The sequence below is a fragment of the Petaurus breviceps genome, unplaced genomic scaffold (genome assembly GCF_028583685.1).
Source record: "Petaurus breviceps papuanus isolate PSGF00001 unplaced genomic scaffold, PetGlider_PUasm1.0 90630, whole genome shotgun sequence".
In the NCBI taxonomy this organism is placed as follows: domain Eukaryota; kingdom Metazoa; phylum Chordata; class Mammalia; order Diprotodontia; family Petauridae; genus Petaurus; species Petaurus breviceps.
Genome location: NW_027187291.1, coordinates 3,845,241 through 3,866,899, shown reverse-complemented (window position 1 = coordinate 3,866,899; position 21,659 = coordinate 3,845,241). Strand labels below are relative to the sequence as shown.

The 21,659-nt window shown below is 47.7% G+C and overlaps 1 protein-coding gene across 6 annotated transcripts in view; it reads right to left on the bottom strand.

Annotated features, from left to right (window-relative positions):
• The window catches only part of ITGA3 (integrin subunit alpha 3), a 42,372-nt gene extending 25,829 nt beyond the window's left edge, over positions 1-16,543 (bottom strand). For 4 of the 6 annotated variants that reach the window (XR_011163632.1, XR_011163633.1, XR_011163634.1 and 1 more), the window contains exons 1-5: positions 15,467-16,543; positions 15,023-15,250; positions 3,106-3,233; positions 2,574-2,653; positions 653-902 (exon numbers count right to left, since the gene is read on the bottom strand). Coding sequence is in view for 3 of the 6 variants with exons in the window: in XM_069064403.1 (XP_068920504.1) it covers positions 653-902; positions 2,574-2,653; positions 3,106-3,233; positions 15,023-15,237 (673 nt within the window). In the remaining 3 variants the exon portion in view is untranslated. Of the gene's footprint in view, positions 1-652; positions 903-2,573; positions 2,654-3,105; positions 3,234-6,161; positions 6,271-15,022; positions 15,251-15,466 lie in introns of those variants that run through there. The other 2 variants (XM_069064404.1, XM_069064405.1) reach the window with 2 other exon arrangements.
• Positions 16,544-21,659: the final 5,116 nt, after the last annotated feature.

The following is a 21,659-nucleotide window of genomic DNA, read 5'->3' as shown; positions in this document are numbered from 1 at the left end:
AGAGACAGAGAGAGGATGGGGAGGAGAGAGAGAAAAGGAGGGAGGGGGAAAGAGAGGAGAAAAGGGAAGGAGAAAGGAGAGGAAGGGACAGGAGGGAAGAATCTATAAGAGAAAGAGAAAGGAAGAGAGGAAAGAGAGACAGACAGACATACACAGAAATGGAGAGAGGATGGGAGGGGAGAGAAATAAGGAGGGAGGGGGAGAGAGAGAGAGGAAGGGAAAAAAGGAAGGAGAAGAGAGAGGGAGGGAAGAAGAGAAAGAGAAAGGCAGAAAGGAAGGGGGGAAGGAAAGAGGAGGAGGGGGGAGAAAAGGAGAAATTTACAGCAGAGAAAGAGTCCAGCAGCCTGGCCTACAGTGGTAGATAGATGAAGCTCCTGCTCTGACTGTCCCTAGTGAAGGATCTCACCTGCTGCTTCCATAAACTTGAAGAAAAGTGGGAAGTTCACTCCACAATTATGTAAAGGCTGAAGCTACAGCTGAGATGTTTTGAGAATGGATGGGTCAGGATGGGAAAGAGGAGGAAGTAGCCACTGACAGCAAGTCCAGCCTATTGCTTCTATCTTCCTGGGTGATCATGAAAGGTTCTGTCTGATGCTCCTACTACTGGCCTGGGCGAGATGGCATCTACCATTTGCCACTTTTTCTTACCCACCTTTCCAGTTGAAGGCACCAGGTGCCCCAAAATACACGGTGTTATGGGTGAAGCCCCCACTGGTACCCAGCTGGCACATGCCTGTGCCCAGGTAGTCTGTGTTGCTGTTGCACATCTCATTGTGGTACGTCTGCCAGTCATCTCTGGGGTCGAGTTGTAGATCATTGCCCCGCACATAACACTTGCCCACCATCCGCCGCTGGTCCTCTGACCCTGACCATAGCACCTTGGTATAGCGATGGGCGCAGACCTGGGGACCCAGACAAAACTTTTGTCACAACCTATCCTATATATGCCACCAGAAGCCTCACAGCCAGGGACCTGGACAGGGAATTGTTTGCTTGTCCCTTAGACTCTCTCACTGGGTATTCTTTGTTGTTCTGGGAGTAAGGAAGGAGGAAGTCCTGGGTTCTTTTCATTTCCTCCATTAACTCTTGAAGCTGATTATTACTTTTTTTGTGTGTGTATTAGATTCCTTGGAAAATAAGGGATTCGGGTCAATGATGATAGAAGAACAAGTTGGGGGCAGTCCTTGGCTCAGAGGCCAAAAAGAAACTGGTTACAGAGGAAGTAAAAGACATCCCGCCTGCCCCCCACCCTGCAAATACCCTGTCCTCTTAGAGTAAAAACAAATAAAAATAAAAACAGATATTGACCTAGAATTAGTGTGTGTGTATGTGTGTGTGTGTGTGTGTGTGTGTGTGTGTGTGTAGGGGCCCATTTAGGTGAGAGAAGGAAAAGACCTGAAGTCAGGATGATCTGAGTTCAAATTCTGCCTCAGACTCTTACCATCTCTGTTACCCTAGGCAAGGCACTTAATAATTCTCAGCCTCAGTTTCCTCATCTGTAAAGTGGGAATTATAACAGTAGCTACTTCCCAGGTTGTTATGAGTATTAAATGAGATAACATATGTAAAATGATTTGCCAGCCTTAAAGGGCTACGTAAAAATTATTATTAAAACAAGTGGAGATGGGGAAAAAGTCACCTAAAGCGCTGGCCCTGGAGTCAGAATGACCTGAGTTCAAATCTTGTCTCAGACACGAAAAAGCTGTATAATCCTGAGCACTTGACCTTTGTCTGCCTCAATTTCCCCATCTGTAAAATGGGGACAATAGCACCTATCTCCCGGGATTATTGTAAGGAGATAATATTTGTAAAGTGCTTTGCAAACCTTAAAGTGATGTATAAATGCTAGATCATCATCAACATCATTATTACTCTAGAACTGGACCGATCTAGAAATGACCAAGAATGGGGGCTTCAGAAGAGCTCACAGGTGGAATTCCAGATCCGTGGTTGTGTGCAATAGAGTCTAGAGTCAGTCCAAAATGGGATTTCGGGATTTTGTTCCTCCAGAAGTGGAGTTCTGGGCATAGGGATAGCTGGTACCCAGGAAGAACCAGCATTAAGCCTAAGGGTGACAGAGGGGCAGGGGAGGAAAAAGAGCACAGGAGAGGGGAGGGCAAGGATTCCAGAGAGTGCCCCAAGGTAGACGGGAGCTCCCCATGCTCAGGCTGGAGCAGGCTGGGCTCCCCAGGAAGTGTGCTACTTCTCCCTGGCTCCCACTGCCCCGCCTTCCTCCCAAAGGAAGCAATTAAAGCCAAGTCTGTGCCGCCTGGGGCCCCTTTTGCCCTTTCCTCCCAGAGGCTCACTCGGCTTGTTCCCATGAAGGCTGGGGACCCTAGGGACTAGGAAGAGTAATGAGACAGGGAATAGGGCCGGGCCACACCCAGCCCGGGCAGAACAACAGAAGCCCCTGCGACACGCATATTGTCTTCAGAGGCCCAGGTACTCAGATTCCTGGTTCTTACTCTGCTACATAACATTCCCTCCATCCCAACCCCTAGGAAGATCTAAATAGTTTGGAAGGTACAAGGGAACAAAGTTGTGGCTGATCCAAGTCACATCTACCCACTCACCAACACTCTGCCCGCTGGTCCCTGGCTGGCCACTGTCACCCCAAGCCACATGTCCTCAATAATGTGCTGCCTGGAATCACCTGAGAGCAAAGTCAGAAGCAAGAAGGGGAATTGAAGACCAGTGTGCCCCCCATAAACACAGACTCACTTTTTACATTCTAAGAGCTTCTCAAGCTACTCAGACTCTCTATTTCAGTTAGGAATATCTATCCCTAAAATGGTCCTCACTTTGCCTTCTCTGGCCCTGGGATCTTCTAAGTTATTCCCCACACCCTGGACACCAGTATTCTCTCCCCTAGCCTCATCTCTCCCTTCTGTCCCAGTTCCCTGGAATGTTCCACTCTTCTTCCCGTGGTGATATGGGGCTCTATGCACTACTCTGTCCCCAGTCTTAGTCCCCTAAGAGCAGGATCTGTGATCTCCTTTTGAGGATGGTGCCCTCATCTCCTCTGAACTCCCCACCCCCATAGTACTTTGGGTGTTGCCCAAGGGAATACACAGGACAAGGGGATTTGAGCCCCCTCTCCCTTACTTTTTTCCTCTATATCCATCCGTTCACAGTCATCTGTCTGGGAGCTGAGGGGGCACAGGTACACAGCCCCTGTCCTGTTGGTATAGCCATCAGGTATAGCAAGGTCCCGGGGAGCACCAGCAAGGAGTCTAAGGGGAGTAGAAAAGAGAACAGAGGTCAGATTAACATTTGGCTCTCAGCCAACGTACCATCCAAGGTAAAGGGAAGCCCATTCTAAGGAAAGCGTACCTGTACCAGAGAGTGCGGGACAACTAGGTCCTTTCCCTGATGGAACAGCTGGAAGATTGCCTCTACAAGCCTCAATTCTCCCCTTCCCCCAGCAAAGCATCATACTAAGAAAGTCCAACAATCACTAAGAGGTGTAGGAGCATAAGAGTAAAATTTAAGGGCCAACTTACACACTACTGAGGAAATGAAGACCATTCACTAGGAGCTCCCCCTGCTCCCCTCTGCTGCATTTCACAAGCCCTTGACTTCATCTCCTGTTCTCTCCTCCTTTAGTCTCTGATGACCATGTGTCTCAGACCAACTTGGCCAACAAGTGCAATCCCATCTCCTCCTTTCTTCTCCAGAAAATGCTCCCTACAATTATCCTTTCCCACCCCAGTCTTCCAACTCTTCTTGCCCATTGGATCCTTCTGTTATCTACAAATGTGCCCAAGTCTTCACCACCCTCACTTAGGGGCAGCTAGGTGAATAGAGCACTAGTCCTGGGGTCAGGAGGACCTGAGTTCAAATTTGACCTCAGACACTTAACACTTACTAGCTGTGTGACCTTGGGCATGTCACTTAACCCCAATTGCTCTGCCTTTCCCCCCTCCAAAAAGACAAAAAAAAAAACCCTCACTAAATCCAAACTCTCTCAAGCCAGCAGCCTATATATCTGTTTTTTTTTTTTAATTAAACATCTTGAGAAAGCTTTGTGGATGCACCCTCAAGGCCTGCACTGCCTCTCCTTACTTCTTCATTTTTTGGAGTTGCCATTTCTAAAAGAGAGCTCATTAATTTTTTCCCCAAACCTACCTTTCTTCTGGGTTTCTTTATTCCTATGGAAGATGCCACCATCTTTTCAGTTGGCCAGAAGTGTTATTTCCTGCTCCTTTCTCTCTCTCACTCTACTATTTAATCAGCTGTGAGATGTAGGTGTTATCTAACTTCACAGTGTCTCTTGCCCTCAATGCAGAGGACCGCCACTCCCAGTCAGGCAAACCCAGGTCACTTCTTGCCCAGACCTACCTACCTACATGAGGTTGCTTTATGTCTCTAAAGGCACAGAGAGAGTTTTATTGCTGCTCCAAGAATCGATAGTTAAAGCTGGGGAGTCAGACTGGTTGATTTGGGGGCAGGGAAAGGGGTGGGGGATAATGTGACTGACTCCAGAGCCCCCAGGCATTCCTCTGCTATCTCCCCACCCTAAACCAGAGGATGGGGTCAACCAGATAAACAAGAGAGGTAGTAACGCCATGGATGCTTGTGGATCCCTCCCTTGCTCTCCCACAGGCCATGAAAGGACTAGGGTCTGCTAGGGCTACTGCTCCCTGCCCTATTTCCTGGGTTCTAATCCAATTCTTGGCTTAAGAGGCCTCATGTTGACTTCTTTCCCTCCCACCCACCCCCTACTGTTGTTGTTTTTTTTTATTCCCCTCTCTTGCCCTTCCACACCTGGTATCAAGGCAGAGCCAAGGGCAGCAACAGGGTCACTGATGAGGGGCAGATGGAAGTGGGAGAAGAAGTTCAAACCCTGGGCATGTGGAGACTTGGAGATCCCTCCCTTCTCATGTCAGGAATGCAAGCCTGAGGAGCCTGGGAGGGGGAAGCGGGACATAACCTATGTTTCCCTACACACCTTAACAGCAAAAGCTTTGTTTTAAGGCCCCAAGGAAACAAGAGGAGGGAGGGGATTTAAGGAGAGTCCCTCTCCCTCTCCCCCTGGCAGTACCAACACACATAAAGTTGGCGAGGTGCCAGCCCTGCCCTGTCAGCCCCATTAGTCACTTCCTAGTCTGACACAGGAAGGGACAAGGAAAGCCATGCTACTCTTTAGTGACTGATCACATGCTAGAGCCTGCTCCCCACCCCCTCAGCATCTGGACCAGGATCCAGGTATGTGGGGCAGGGAGATGACCCAGGTCACTGTGCCACTTTTTAATTAATTGCCACCCAACTTCCTTATGCATGGGAATATGACTGATGAAAATAGAAATCCGAGCTCCCATTTCTCCTGGACCCTGGAATCGTCACCCTATCAGTTGCAGTGTGCCAGTAAATGTTTAACAATTAGCTTTCTGAAACCCCAGGACACACTTTTAAGTTTCATCTGCATTATTGTAATTTTTTCCATCACTTTCTTAAATCTATATATTCAACAAGACAGTAAATCAAGTCCTAATTTGTGGAGTTTGTTGATTTCTAAGGTGGAAATATTCATATTGAAAATTTAACAATCAGGTCTCCCAGCCCAAGCTGGATTCAGCAGATCCCTGTCTACCAGGTTAGTTAGACTGAAGAGAGAATCACAACCGACCAACAAGTGTAAAGATAGTTATTTGGAGATCAGAGAGGGAAAGACCAAGGTTAGCTAACCCATAGGCCCCAACTCTAAGGATACCCAAACATGAGTAATGGAATGGGTGGGGGTGCTAAGCACAGTAGATCTCTCTGAACTGGACATAATTCTGCTTGGAGGCAAGGGGTTGGCCAAAATGACCTCAAAATGGTTTTGGTCCTTGATGAAGTAGAAGGAAGGGGGACCTAGGGAAGGTCCAACCCATATTCCATCAATGAAATGTTACTGAGAGTTGTCTCTACCCTCTCTGCCTGGACTGCAGGCTGCTACTCCTCAACCCAGGGCAGAAGGAGGGGGTGGGGATAGAGAGGAGTGGGAGTGGTAGGGTTCCTTCCTCCCTAGCCCAGACAACATCCTACCTTGCTGGGCAGCTAACATGCTCTGGCTTGTAAGCTAGCCCTCCCCTCCAGTTCCCCCAAACTCAGCCCCCTCCTAAAGGCTCAAGCAAGCAGAATGAAGTCAGTCAATTGTTTTTCTGCCTACCCCTCACCTCCTTCATCCTCAGCGCAAGTCCTGGGTCTGTGAACACCAAGTCGGGGAAAAGGGATGCTCAGACAGAAGGCGCCTCCCCCCACCAATTCCATCCAGATCCAATCCCCTCCCTCCCTCAAGATTCCACAGCGAACCTTCCCGAAACACCAACCCCCCCCCCCCCAGCCCCTGGGTATTTTTAGCTCCTGGCTCAGAGGCCTCTACAGCCCCGCTGGCTCCGTGCCCAGGATGGAGCAAATCATGCCTTCAGAGTTCTATGCTAGGTTGGGGGAAAGGTGGAGGGTAGAGAGATGTAGGCATCGGAGACGGAGAAAAAAGAACGAATAGGAGCAATGATAGCATGTGTGGGGGGGAAGGGGATGACTGACCCTAGTGTAACAGTTTGGCTGGTTGGGTTTTTCCCACTAGATGAAAGTCAATTCAATTCCACAGATATTTACTATATGCAAAGCACTGTAACAGCTGCAAGGAGAGACACAAAGTTTAGATATGGTTTTAGTCTTGTGGCATCTCAGATTTGGTGAAGGGACACCAATACAGATACCACGTGACATCCTGTTAAGTGCTCAGGAACCACACAGAATACAGGGCAGAAAGAAAAAAGACTAGACTGGAGACATTTCTCTGCAGAAGTACAACTGAGTTATGATTAATGATTGGGTAGGGCTATGGACAGCTAGATGGCACAGTGGATAGAACTCTGGGACCTGGAGTCAGGAAGATCTGAGTTCAAATCCAGCCTCAGAAACTTCCTAGCTGTGTGATCCTGGGCAAGTCACTTGACCCTGTTTGCCTTGGTTTCCTCATCTGTAAAATCAGCTGGAGAAGGAAATGGCAAAGGACTCCAGGTCATGAAGAGTTGGGCAGGACTAAAATGAATGAACAATAACAAGGTATATGAAGAGAGGCGGCTAGAAGGCATAGTGGATAGAGTGCTGGGCTCAAAGTCAGGAAGACCTGAGTTCAAATCTAGCCTCAGAAACTTCTAGCTATGTGACCTTGGGCAAGTTATTGAACTTCTGTTTGCCTATGAATTGGTGATTCATTGGAAAGGAAATGGCCAACCAAGCCAGCATCTTTGCTAAGAAAACCCAGTAGGCAGGGGTCTGCAGGGTCATGAAGAGTCAGACATGACTGAACAACAACAGTCACAAGAAACAGATGGCAAAGGTATATTTGGAGTTCATCACAACTGAACTGAGAGATTCTGATGAAGAAGGCGAAGAGGGGAGGGCTCCTGGACTTTGGGCGCCGTGTAAATGAGCACTTCAGCTTATAAAGTTACAGTCGTAGTGGGTGGTGCTCTGGACATAAAAGTCACAAAGAGCTAGGTTCAAATTTTGCCTCCAATACCAACTGTGTGACCATGGGCAAGGTCACTTGTCCTTTTGTGCCTTAGTTTCCTCATCTGTAAAATGATGGAGGTTGCACTCAACAGCCTCTAGAGACCCTTTTAGCTCCAAATCTATGATCCTATGAAACGCTTCAGCATCTCACTCAGCCATAGGCCAGGCAATAGGGCAGAGACAGCAGTGTAGGAGAATGTGGAGAGAAGGAGATGGGCATGGATTTTTGTGTCAGAAATAGTCTGTTTCTTCACTCTTTCCTGATCACTCAGCTCATCCCCTCCCTTCGCCCTACTCCTAGATCCTTTAATTCAAAGGAGGATTGGAATAAATAAGGCTGGAGCAACTGCAATCCTAGGCCTCCAACCAGATACCACCTTCCACTCAAGGCAAGACAGAAATATCCGCTCTGACTCCTGCCTGATTTATCTGAGACTCAGCTTTCCTCTTATATCCATAGCCACAGAAGCCAACCTAAAGCATCCTTCTTCCACTCAAATCTATCTAGAATAGGGTGAGAACCCTATCCAGAGTCCAAAAGATAGCCAAAATAATCAGGGGAAGTAGACAAATGAAAGTCATCAAAAGAGGATGTGAAGAGGGCTTCTGCTCCACTGAGCCCCATTCTGGGGTCTCACTCATCTTCTTACCACCACAGAGCACCCTGTAAGGAGTCAGAGAGGTCAACCGGTGAAAAATCACACGGCCTCATCTCCTTCCCCAAACCCTTCAATGAAAGGAGTGTGAGGTGCATTGAGCCTGAAGGTGTGTGGTACATTGCATAGCCTTCCCTTCCAAACCAAACCTAAGCCAGACGCAGAATAAGGAACCCTTGTATGACAAGAACATTATTTTCCCAAACCATGTTCAAGACTGAGAAGCACAGTAGTTGGCACATAATAAGCGCTAAATAAATGTTTGTTGAATATATAATTACCAATCTCTCAGCCAAGAAAGTTCTGGCAACTTCTAGTCAGTGGGGTAGGAGAGGAACCCCTCCCTCAGCCTGGTACTTCTCCTGATCCTGATCTCCTGGTCTTTCTAGAGGACTGGCCCTTCTGGTTGGGACCCCTAGGCAAAGCTCAATATACCAAAATGTGTTTAAACATCAAAAGAGATGGTCTGGACAAGAATGAAGATTCTCCTTCTTTCAGAAAGCCCAGAACCATAATTCTAGAGCTGAAAGGAAACACAAAGGTTTCAACTCTGAACTTTCAACTAACTTCAACCATTAGTTCAACTCTATCTTTTTACAGATGAGGAAACTGAGGCTTAGGGATAAGAGACTAGCCCAAAATCACAATACTTTCATGCACAAACAGTACTTCCCCTCTTCTCTCTCTGAGATGGTTTAGGGGAAAGGGAAGCAAAATGATAGAAATCTCATAAATTCTTGTAAAACAGAGCTGCTTTTCTCATCCTCTCTCCTATAAGGTAGCTGAGCCCCTCCCAGCCTCTAGAGAATGGAAGCAATGCTTCCTCTCCTAGCCCAACTCCCTTGTAGTTCAAAGCTAATGGAGCATCAAAGCAGAGAAACAGCAGAAGTGATAAAAGCTAGGAAATGGGACTCAGGAGGGTTAGGGGCATCAGCATCCATCACTCTGGAGAAGAAAAAGGCAGGCTGGGGTAAGGCCAAGAGGGAGGGTGTGGGTATAGGATAACGATAGCTTTTAAGCTTTCTTTAAATGGTTCACTTCAGAGAGATTGGTGGGGGGTGGTTCAGGTAGATCCTCCTCTTCCTCTTCTCCCAATAAGAGTGAACAGGGCAATTGCAATTCCAGAAAGGGTGTGGGGTCTCCCAGACAGCACCCAAGCAAAGGTGGGTCCCTGGAGTCAGCATTGTGAAGATGCCTCCAGGAACCACACTGTCTTTGGGTCTGTTTTTTCTGATTTAAGATCAATCTTCCACAAAGGGATGGGAGCTGTAAGAAGAGGAAAGGAGCATGTTCTGCCTAGGGGCAGCAGCTCCCTGATGGCTGAATCCCAGCTCGGTGCCAACCCTGTTTCCTGAATTAGACATTTCCCTGGAGGACTCTCCCTGGTAGTAGCAAAGCTCTACAATGCCCAAGAAGGAACAACAGGCCTCCTCTACCCTCACCCCCCTACCCACATTGCTCTGTCCCTACCAGTGACTCAGCTCCTCAAGCCACAGTAACTGGATGGATGGGGAAGAGAAAGAAGGAAAAAGGCTGAAAAAGAGATAGGGGAAGAGGGAGAGAAAGAAGAATGATTGGGAGAAAGGGGGAGAAAGAAATGGGGAAAGGAAGTAATGGAGTGGGGGGAAGAAAGAGGCTAAGAGAGGGGGAAGGAAAGAGAGGGAGAAGGAAAAGATGGAGGGAGAAAGATGGGGGAAGAAAGATGAGGTAGAGAGACATGGTGGCGAAGAGAGATGGCAGGGGAGAAAGAAAGAGATGAATGGAGAAAGATGGGGAGAAAGAGAAAGTAACATGGGAGAAAGAAAAAGAGATAAGGCAAAAAGGAGTGAAAGAGTTAAGGAAGAGAAAGACACAAGGTAGAGGGAAGAAAGGGGCTGGGGGAAGGCACCAAAAGTGGGCTTAAAGGACATGCCAAGGCCATCCTCACTAGATCCTCTATCTATGGACTAACACTTCACTACGGATTGAAAGAGGATGCTTAGACATTTTCTCACTTTCTGGGTGCCCTCCTCCTGTTTGAGAAATGTCTATCTGAAAGCCCACGTGCTGAAAAAAGCATCCCACCCCCACCAACCTCTTCCTTCTTGCCAGAAGAAGCTGGCACACAACTACACATCTTCCAAGGTGAAGTACTCTCTCACTGGCTTCTGAAGCAGAGATAGGACAAAGAAGGAGGTTCACCCTCTGTGATGGGTGCGTAAGGCCTTGGCTGCTGTCCTCCTCTACTTGGCCCCAGGCCCAGGGAGTGCCAGGTCAGATTACCCTACAGGGAGCATATTTCCAGAGATCACAGCAGTCAATCCTGGATCTAGAGCAGGTGCCCACAGCTTTCTCTTCCCATGGTACTCCCTGGTGCTGGTCTAGGGGGAAGGGAAGACCTAGCTCAGGGGTGGCAACTCTATGTCCTTGAGGCCACGAATCCAAACTTTAGTCTAAGGGCTGCACTCAAGGCCCTAGAAGGCCACATGTAGCCTTAAGGCCACAGAGTCCCCACCCTACAGAGCTAGACCCTAGTAGGGTCATATCTGCTCCTGCTGGAACTCTTCCTTCTATAATAAACTAAACTAAAGACTAGAAACCTAGCATTCTTAGGCAGCACAGTGGGTAGAGTCCTGTACTTGGACTCTGGAAGACACTTAACCTATCTCAGCCTCAGTTTCCTTACCTGTTAAATGGGGATAATAATAACACCTACCTTTCAGGGTTATTGAAAGCATCAAATGACATAAATAAATGTAAAAGGCTTTATAGACTTTAAAGCACTACAGAAATGCTAGACTTTTATTAGGTATGATTATTAGGTATAGGTGAAGGGTCCAGGAATACATCATCTTCAAGAATTCGCCTCAACTTCTCCCTTTGCTCGTTCCATGGAGACATGACATGTATGTTCTCTTCACCTGAGGATCTCAAAGCACCACTGTTCAGTCATAGAATTTTAGAGCTATAAGGACTTTCTAGTCTGCTACCTCTTTCCCATTGCCTGGAAATGTCCTCTTCCAGGTTTTTTTTTAGCTCAGAGATTCTAGGTCTCCCTGTGAAAACTGGGTATAGTCCTTGAAAACTGAACCTGGAAATCTAGGTGTTGCCAGGACACGTGGGGGGGGGGGGGGGAAGGGGACCTGAGAAGATGCTCATTTGGGGCGGTTAGGTGACACAGTGAATAGAGCAGTGGAGTCAGGAGGACCTGAGTTCAAATATGGCCTCAGACACTTAACACTTAACTAGCTGCATGACCTTGGGCAAGTCACTTAACCCAATTGCCCTCCAAAAAGGAAAAAAGAAGAGGCTCATTCTATACCACCTTGCACACAGTAGGCAATATTTCAGCATATGTTAAGCTGCAAGCTGTCCGTCAGGGAATGGAATGCTGTTTCGTCTATCTTTGATTTTCTCCTTCCCCCAGGAACCTAGGTGTCCTGGCCCAAGAGCTCAAGGCCCTGGCCAGGAGGTTTCAGTTCACAGTTTGACTTTTCAGGCAGCTGTTCACATCTGGATACACAGCTGATTGTCTCTAAGCCCAGCTGGCCCTGCTGAGAAGGTCTCTGGACTGAAAACTTCCCCAAGGGGCCTAGAAATCACAATTTCTCCACTCTTCTCATACATATGAGGGATCTCTCTCTCCTTCATATACATGACCTAGATTTCTAGGTTCAGGTAGGTCTAGGATTATATATAGTTGTCACAGAGAGATCCAGAATCCCTGAACACTCGAAAAACCCCTGAAGAGGACATTTTGGGGCAAGGGAAAGGAGGTAGCAGATTAGAAAGTCCCTTATAACTCTAAAATTCTATGACTCTGAAGAGTAGTGCTTTGAGATCTCCTTAAGAGGATATTTGGGGCAAAGTGCAGAGTGAGACTCAGGTACCTAAAGATTTAGCTCATTTGGGGCGGCCAGGTAGCACAGCCAGTAAGAGCACCGGCTCCAGTGTTGGGACGACCTGGAGATCCGAATCCCGGGCTCAGACACTCAGCAACCACACCCAGAAATAACTGGCAGTTGTAACCTTGAGCAAGTTACTTAACCCTGATTGCTCAATAAAAAAAAAAAAAAGATTTAGCTCATTTGCCACTGGGCAGTGGTGTCCTCATGCCACTCTGATAATTCTCACTCTGAGAGTCAGGGGAAGATATGTGGAATTAATTAGAGACTGTCAGAGCCTAGGGAAAGAGACCTCAGAGATCAGATTATCATAGATTTGGAGCTGAAAGGGCTCTCAAAAGCCATCCAATCAAATCCCCTCATTTAACAGATGAGGAAACTGAGACCCAAGGATGTTAAGTGATTTGCCTAAGGTCATAAAGTGGCATTAGCAAAGCCAATATTTGAACTCTGATAAACACCAGCGCTCTTTTCACTCAATGACATCGCCTGCCTGTTCAAATCTTTTGTTTTACATAAGGAGACTGAAGAGAGGGGAAATGACTTGCCCAGGGTAACATAGCCAGGACTAGGATCCAGGTCTCCTGATTTTTGGAGTGGAGAGTGCCATTGAACTACACTGCTTCATGCTAAAGAATCACTGCTAAACTAAAGAAGTCAAAGAGAGTCTCCTCGGAAAACAGAGAAAAGTGGCCCTATCACTTTTAGGGTCAAGAGTCATGAGGAGAGAACTCAGTGCCCCAGATTCCCCATTCCTTCCTCAACCTTTCCCAAATTAGTGCTAAGCCCTAGGTGGTGGAGGTAGGATCTACCAACCAGGGGTCAGAGGTCAGGGCTGCTAGGAAGGTTTGGACTTTAGCCACTACTCAAGGTTCTCAGGAGGGCATAGGCTTAGGACTAGGCAGGGCGGGTCCATGTGCTCAGCTGCAATTCCTCAAGTACCTTCAGCCACTGCATTATTTCCTGGGAGTAGAGGTTGAGAGCTCTCTCCATTAATGCCACCCAGTTCTGGGAAAGTTGAACTGCTTCTGCTTCCTTCCCCTGACGTAACAACAAAGTGATCACCCTGACTCACCCATCACCCCCCTCTCTCATGAAGGTCTTCCTGTCCAAGCCCACCTCCACTAAAATAAAATAAAATAATAAATAAAATAAATGCCCAGCCTGTACCCCATCTGAGGCAGCTAGGTGGCACAGTGAATGGAGCTCCTGGCTTGGAGTCAGGAAAATCTGAATTTAAATCCGACCACAGACACTTACTAATTGTGTGACCCTGGGCAAGTTACTTCACTCTCTTTACTTCAGTTTCCTCACCTGTAAAATGAGCTGAAGAAGGACATGGCAAACTACTTCAGCATCTTTGCCAAGAAAAGTCCCAAAAGGGGTCATGAAGAGCCCAACATGACTGAACTTGTCAGTACAAGTACCCCCATTTAGGATCCCAAAGCACTCAACCTCCAGTAATAAATGTCAACATTACAACCACTTTATCCAACAGGGAACTCGGGACTCAAACAGCTGGATGCTATCACCTTCTCCCTCCAGGACCCTGACCTCCCTGGCCCCTTCCTTTTTCTCAGAAGCTGGGGGGGGGGGTCCGGGGGCACCTAAGTTCCAGATCGGAACTTAGGAAAAAAATACCATTTTCCTCTTCAAACCAAAACAAACACTAAAGGGCTAAAGATTCAGTATGAATGTGTGGAATGTGGAAAAGATGCTGGGGAGAAGGAGTTATGGGGGGGGGGGTCCCAACTGCCGAGGTGAGAAAGTATTGTGATGGCATGCCCTCTTCCCAACACTGGGACCTCAAGAGGGCGCACATGGGTTAGGTCAAGGTAGCACTCTACTTCCAGACCTCAGTCAACGACAGCTTCCATCTATCCAGTCCATTCATCCTGAATCAGAGAGGAAAGCCTCAGAATCGGAGGATCTGAATTCAAAGCCAGATTCAAACATTGTACTAGACGAGTGTTTTGTTTTTGTTTTCTTTTAAGGCAATTGGGTTAAGTAACTTGCTCAAGGTTACACGGCCAGTTATTTCTGGGTGTGGTGCTAAGTATCTGAGCCGGGATTCGATCCCCAGGTCATCCCGACACTGGAGCTGGTGCTATTACTTGCTGAGTAGCCCAGTGTTTTGAGAGCAAGTAATTTCACCTGTTTTGATAAACATGTTCTCTTCACAGGGTGACTAGCAAGGACACCTGCTTTGTAAGTCATGAAGGTTCTATGTACAACGAGGGATAAATGACTACTTCTTGGGTAACTCAGGGAACGTCCTTCTCTTCTCTGGGCCCTAGTTTACTCCTCTGTAAAAGGAATGGGGTTAAACTAGATGTCCTCTTGGATCCCTTTGAGTTCTCGATCTTAAGATGCTATTAATCCTGGACATGCCGAAGCTATGGCTAGTGCAGGAATGTAAGGACAAGATGGAGAGTGGGCAGTGAAGAGGGTCAACAAGCGGAGGATTTCTTCCTGACACATGGCTGTTCTCTTAGGCCTTTTCCCGTTCCCCATGACTGGGCACTCAAGTCTTAAGGTCTTAAAGCCGGGGCTAGGGGCTAGGTGCCCAGGATTAGGAGGAAAGAAGAGAGGGGGAGTGTTCAGGAATCCAGTCACTCCTAGTCAAGTCTCCAGGGTCTCCAGGCACAAAGGGGACCCCACCCCCAGCCTTGTGCCTCAAGGCTGGGAATTTTTCTGGAGGGGAGAGGCAGGTTGGAGCAGCTCTCGCACGTGTTAGGGATTATCTACTCTCCTCCCACCGCAGATCGCGCCGCCGCACCCCCCACCCCCTTCTTCCCCGGCTCAATCTTTCCCCTCTCTGCAAAGCCACCCCCTCCCGGGCCCATAAATCTTTAAACCCCAGGGGCGTTGTAAACGCTCAAAGAAAGCCGGCTGGGTACCCGAATGTTGGAGGTCCCTCTTTGATGTCCGGGTCTCCCGCCACCCCCCGCCCCTGCCCCCGGCTCCACTCACAGGTAGCGCTGCTGCCGCTCAGTCTGCCGGTGGAGGGCGACCGAGTAGCCAAAGAAACTCCCAGGGTTCGAGGCCTCCTTCACCACCAGGAACCGGGTGTCCAGGTTGAAGGCGGAGGTAACGCGACAGCCGGCAGCTGCCAGGACCAGCGCCAAGGCGCAGAGGGGCAAGCGCTGGGCACAGAGGGCACGGCGGCCGCGGGAGCCCGGGTCCATGACTACAGCCGACCTGGTGGGGCGGATGGGTGTATATTGGGGGCGCGAGGTAGGTGTGGGGTGGTCAGATTCACCTGTTTCCCCCGCGGCCGCCTGCAGCGTAACCGACCGTCCCTCGGCCAACCCCGTCAGGTGGCCCCACTTAGTCCAGTCAGGTGCCCCTGGTCAGTTTCACACCCTGTCCTCGCCAGGTCACCCACCCCGCCAGGGTCAGTATCACCCCCTCTACCTTTCGTTCCTCTCCTCTCAAGACTGTGTCACCGCAGCCCGCACGAATGGACCCCGTGGTCCCCTGCGTCTTCGGCCCTGCCCTCCTGCCACTTCTCCTCCCTCAGGCTCTGCTCTAGCTTCGCCCTTCTCGCGCTGCCGCCGCTAGCTACCCGATCCGGGCTGCGGGGGCCGGATCGCGGTTGGGAGGGAGCTAGGGAGAGCGGGAGGGAGGGGTCCTGGGGCCCCGCCTCCCCCACGCCCAGCTCCGCACCTCCCCACCTAGCTCGCCTCGGCCTTGGCTCCGCTTTTCTTCCGGGGAAAGGGTGGAAAAGGGCTCGGCTCTGCAACCACCTCTTAAAGGGGCAGCTGCGCCCCTCCCTCATCGCCCTGCCCTCCAACTCCCGAACCCTCCCCTAAACACCTGTTCAGGGCCCCCCAAGACCTGACCCCGCCGTCTCCCCGGAGTCTGCAACCCGACCAACGGGTTGCGAGGTGCAGGGCGGTGGCGGCGGCGGCGGCGGCGGGGAAGGTGTCCTGCAGTTTGCTCTCTCCGCTGCCGCTGAGGCTATTGGTGCTGCTTGCAGCGATCTCGTCCTGGCTCCGAGCCCTCCCGGAGGGATCAGCAGACGGCTGGAGCCGCTCGGGGGTTATCTCTCCTCTCTGGCCAGGAATGTCCGGCTTCAGGGCTGGTTCAGATCCCAGCCTCGCCTGTCTCCTGGCTGTTCGTCCTGGATAAGTAAGGTCGCTGAAATCTCCGAGCCATCCTCTTCTCTAGGCGCTGTGTGCAGACAGTTGTCCCTACCCTTGCTCGTTTCTGGTATTGAACGGGGACAGAACATGCCAGATAAATGTCAGTAGGAACATCGACATTCATTAGTAACAATATAGCACGAAGGGCCCTAACAAAGCATCTTCCAGGATCTCAAAGCGAGAGGCATTCACAGTCTGCCCTTTAACCAAGGGAAAATTGTCACACCTACATTTCCCACTTCCTCTTAGTGATCTGTAGTCTAATGAACTGGGAATTGGGTGGACACTGGAATCCTTGCAACTCAGCCTCCCTTAATAATAACAACAATATTTAATAATATAACAATAATAAACATTTAAGTACTTTTGCATGTTATCTCAGTTGATTCTTATAACTCTCCAAGGTAGGAGCTATCATCACACCATTTCACGGATGAGAAAACTGAAGCAGAGGGAAATGAGGCCCAGGTGGTTGTGGAGTCACTTTTTCAGTCTGTGTCCGGCAGTCTTTGAGCCCAATGGGGTTTTCTTGGCAAAGATTCTGGATGCGTTTGCCATTTCCTCCTTCAGCTCATTTGACAGATGATGAAACTGAGGCAAACAGGGTCAAATGACTTGCCCAGGGTCACAGAGCTATTAAGCTTCTAAGGCTGGATTTGAAATCAGGTCCTCCTGACTCCAGGGCCATTCCTCTATCCACTGAACCACCCAGGCCCCCTGACTTATCCAGGGCCTCACAGCTAAGAAGTCTCTGTAGCAGGATTTGAACCCCAAAGTCCAGCATGATATTCATTGCACCACCATCCCAGAACCACGAACCTAATCATAATTCCCAGATCCTGTTAGAGGTAATGTCTTCCCTTCAACCTAGATAGTACTACACTGAATCTGACCCAGCTAGGTTATCCTCTCTTCTTAAAAAGCCCCTCTTGAAAAGGGTCATCCCATTATCCTCCCTCTCCCATATTTCATTATCTTTTGGGGGCCGCCCCACCCTGGACTTTCTCTGAATCCTGTAAGATTCTGACCTTTAGCCAAGCCTCTGAGGACTGAATGGGGAGACTGAACCAGGGAGCACTGTTGACACTGGGTGGTGGCTCTGTGAAGGTGGGTGGGTCTCCTAAGCAATCATCAACTATACACCATGATTGCTGGAAAGGGCACTGAAGATATCTCATCTGTTCTCCTGCCTATGAAAGGGATGATGCCCAACTTTTTCCACCTCTTTTTTTAAAAACACCTTCTAACTGGTCCCCTTTCCTAACTGGAAATTCTCCCTTAGTTAGTTACTAAGAATGGTCAAGATCCATTCCCTTACAGTCTATGAAGACCCACAATGGAGGGAGCAACAGGCTCCCAGGAGTCAAGAAGACCTGAGTTCAAGTATGACCTTAGATACTACCAGCTGTGTGACTCTGGGTAAGTCACTTATCCTTTCTTTGCTTCAGTTTCCTCCTCTGCAAAATGGAAATAGTAATATCACCTACCCCCAGGGTCCTGAGAATCAAATAGTTGTAAAGCACTTAGTACCTGGCTTATAGTAGTCTTAGCTATTATTATTAATCATGGAGATTGATTTACCTCCAGTTGTTGGAATGATAGGTTGTGTGATCCTGGCAAATCACTTAATCTCTTTCTACCTCAGTTTTCATCATCTGTAAAATTGAGATAAATAGTAACACTTACCCGGGGGTGGCTAGTGGTGCACTGGCCCTGGAGTCAGGAGGATTTCAGTTAAAATTTGACCTCAGACACTTAACACTTACTAGCCATGTGACCTTGGGTAAGTCACTTAACCCTGTTTGCCTGTTTCCTCATCTGTAAAATGAGCTAAAGAAAGGGCAAATCACTGCAGTATCTTTGTCAAGAAAACCCCAAATGGGGTCACAAAGAGTCAGTCACAACTGAAAAATGACTGAACTACAACAATTGTACAAAAAACTATACAAATGGGAGAGGGCCTAGAGAAAGGATTATTTATTATATTTTGTGTTTTCTTGTGGAACAGAAGGTGAGAATTGTACATGCAACTGTGAGATTTTATTATGTAGAGCTTGCTTTCCTTCTGGTTTTCCTTCTGTTCTCTCTCTCTCTCTCTCTCTCTCTCTCTCTCTCTCTCTTTCTCTCTCTCTCTCTCTCTCTTTCTCTCTCTCTCTCTCTCTCCCTCTCCCTCCTAGAAAACCCTCTCTTTTTCTCACCTTCCTCATCCAATTGAAAAAAAATTAATACAAAACTTTTGAAACAAGGATGCACAGCCAGTCAAAACAAATCCCCTCATTATCCATATCCCAAAAAAAGGAGGTCTCATTCTGCTTCTTGAGTCTCTCACCTCTCTCAGGAAGGTAACATAGATCACTATAGGTCTGCTAGAATGGTGGTTGATCATTGCTTTGATCAGAACATTTAAGTTTTTCTATGTTGTTTGTTTTTACAATGCTATTGCAAAGACATGTTTATGGTGGATGAGGTAATTAAAATTGGAAGCATGGCATAGTGGATAGAGTGCTAGATCAGAGAGTTGGGAAGATTTGGGTTTAAATACTGCCTCAGAAACTTAATCCTCAGTGAACTTGGACAAGTAAGTCACTTAACCTCCCTAGGCCTCAATTTCCTCATCTGTAAAATGGAGGCAATTATACTTTGCACACATCCCTTACAGGGTTGTCATGAGGTTCAGATGAGATCATGTGTGCAAAGTGCTTTGTAAACCTTGAAGCGCTGCATAAAATGTCTGTTGTTATTATGGCACCAATCCCAGTTCCCCAGGTGACATAGTGACTACAGTTCAGACTGTGTCCAGGAAATAGAGCAAAGCTACCTGTTCTAGACAGACTAAGCCCACACAAAAACCTTTGGCCCTTTTTGCTCTCTTGCTCCAGCCATTCATTTGACCATCCCATACACATGTAAAAGGGAGATAGTGTCCCAACATAAAGAGATCATTAGTGATTAAGGGGTTGAGAACAGCACTGCTATCTGAAAAGTGCTTTGAGATGCCCCAGAGTTAGGGTCCAGGCTACATGTCAATTATTATCTCCCCTACCATCCCTAACAGGAATGACTGGCATGTCCGATCTCAGGGATGGGAAGTAGGAAAAGGACGAGGACTTTTTTTTCCATTTCGGGGAGGGAATAGTAGCTTTAAAGTTAAGGTAGAGGCTGGGACAGGGGGTTACTAGTCAAGGAGAGGAAAACTGGAAATTAGATAGAAAAGTTAATTTATGGAGGAAGAGTGATAAAGTCATGGAAAACAAGGAAGGAGAGCCAAGGAATGTGGGGGAGATCCCAGATTCCAAAGGCTGATGAGAGGAGAGGAGCAGCAGGGAAAGGCAGAGGGAGGGGGCAGGGACTGCAAAGAGAAGTCATGAAGAAAAATCCCAAGTGTCTAAAGCAGTCACCTCTTTGTAAGCTACTGCTTCTCCAGCCTCTTCAAAGGGCTAGAATCACTTGGCACTATGACACCACCAGCCATTGCTTCACTCCAGGCTCGAACTCCTCAAACATGATCTCTTGTGGACTTCTGTCATAAAGTAGATGGGGTGCATTCTGGAGACATAGACAGGGACCAACAGACAAGGGCATATGGATGAATTTCCCTTTGTGGACAGGGGAAAGGGGAATAAGGGAGGACTTCTCCAAGGAGGGAAATGGAGAGTAGGGTTGAAATGAAGGGGCAAGAACAGGATTGGGGAGTTGAAAAGAAAAGAAAAATGGACTTCTGATCAGGGAGGTTGGAGGGCATGAGAAATTGAAATATGGACTAGAATTGAGTGCATGGTCTACTCGGTAATTAGAGTAGAAAGTCTGAGCTGGGAAATTTGGAGAGATTAGATGGTAAGAAGGGGCTAATTTTCTTAGAACACTCAGTGTCTCCATTAAGTACATACATGGCTCTCACCTGCTTTCTGGCTTGTCTGGCTTTTTTTAAGACTCAATTCAAATTCTACCTTTTGTCTTTTCCCTTTGCCCCATCCCTGGCCTCCAGTGTGTCTTCCCTCTGAGATGATCTCCCATTAAATGTGTATATTTTGTATGATATACATATTTACAGACATTTTATTTATATGTATTATATTTTAAATCTATTTATACGTATTATAGACATACTTACAATCATATTTATAGATACACATATTTAATATGTAAACTCCTAGAAGATCAGAAGAATGTTTTTGTCTTTCTTTGTATACCCAGTTGTAGCACATGGAAAGTCCTTAATAAATATGCTTGTTGACTATATGAGGTGAGGTGGTAACTTAAGTCTGGGGTGGGGAGATAAGAATGTTCTACAGGTGTCTCTTAACCCCTCCAAGAGCTGGGCAACAGGAATTTGTGTTCATAGATGGTTTGAAAATTGCACCCCCTAGAGGACATGGTTAATGGAAAGCTCCAGAGCTTTCGTTTTCATTCACTATAATGAGTGGTTCTTCTGTGGGGTTATAAAATGATGGCATTGGAGCTGGGAGGAACATTAGAGGCTCTATGGTCGAACCCTCTAGTTTTATAGATTAACTGAGGTCCGGAGGTGAAGTAACTTGTTTTAGGTCCCACAGGTAGTGTCTTGACTGATCACAAAATAATACCTATGGGCCATGGAGAGAGGAATTTTCTGGCATTAGAAAATGTATGTTTATTTTAAGAAGTTCTTTTGTTACATCCCCTCTCTTCCCATGATGCCCAAGGTGGTTGCCTACCTTGCCTATCCATAGTCATCAATCTTTGTTCTCAAATACACTCTCCTCTCCCAAATGGATTTTGCCAAAGTTTATTTTTAGCCATTTTCTCCTCAAACCACCTGATTGTTAGAATATTGGGGGGAAGGGAAATAGGACTTTTTCAGACACCATTTGGTTTATTTCACCAAAGGAATCCCTGGCATCTCCCCACCCCCACCCACTACCAGGCTCCTGTATCAGGTTTCTCTGGATGGGTGATCTCAGCGGTGGGCACTGGTGTCTGTCTTTCCTCATATATTCCCCCTGAAACATGGTACATAGGGGATTTTCCTCCTTCCCTCATTTTGCCCTTATATATTTTCCTCTTTTGTTCCCTTTCTTCCTCCTTCTATGGGACATGTGAGCCTAATTAACCAGAGAGAGCCCAAGCTATCCAAGCCAAGGCTGTGGGTTTGATCCACATCCAGGCCAGTCCCCTTTACACATTGTTCCTGGGCCACAGATGTCTGTCCTAACCTACCACCACTATCACCAATGCATGTCATTGGCTGCTAGGAATGTCCAGGGCCCAGGGCCTCCCATCACAGACTTTGTAATGCAGCAGTCAAAGAAGTTACCATGAACTGAACCTGCATGAACAGAAGGACAGGCTCAGAATTGGAAGAAATCCCAGAAGGCAACTAGTAGAACTTATGCTCGAATAAAAATCTCTTCTATAATAACCCCAACATGTGATCATTTAATCTCTGTTTAAAGACTGTTAGTGAAAGACAGCCACTACCTCCT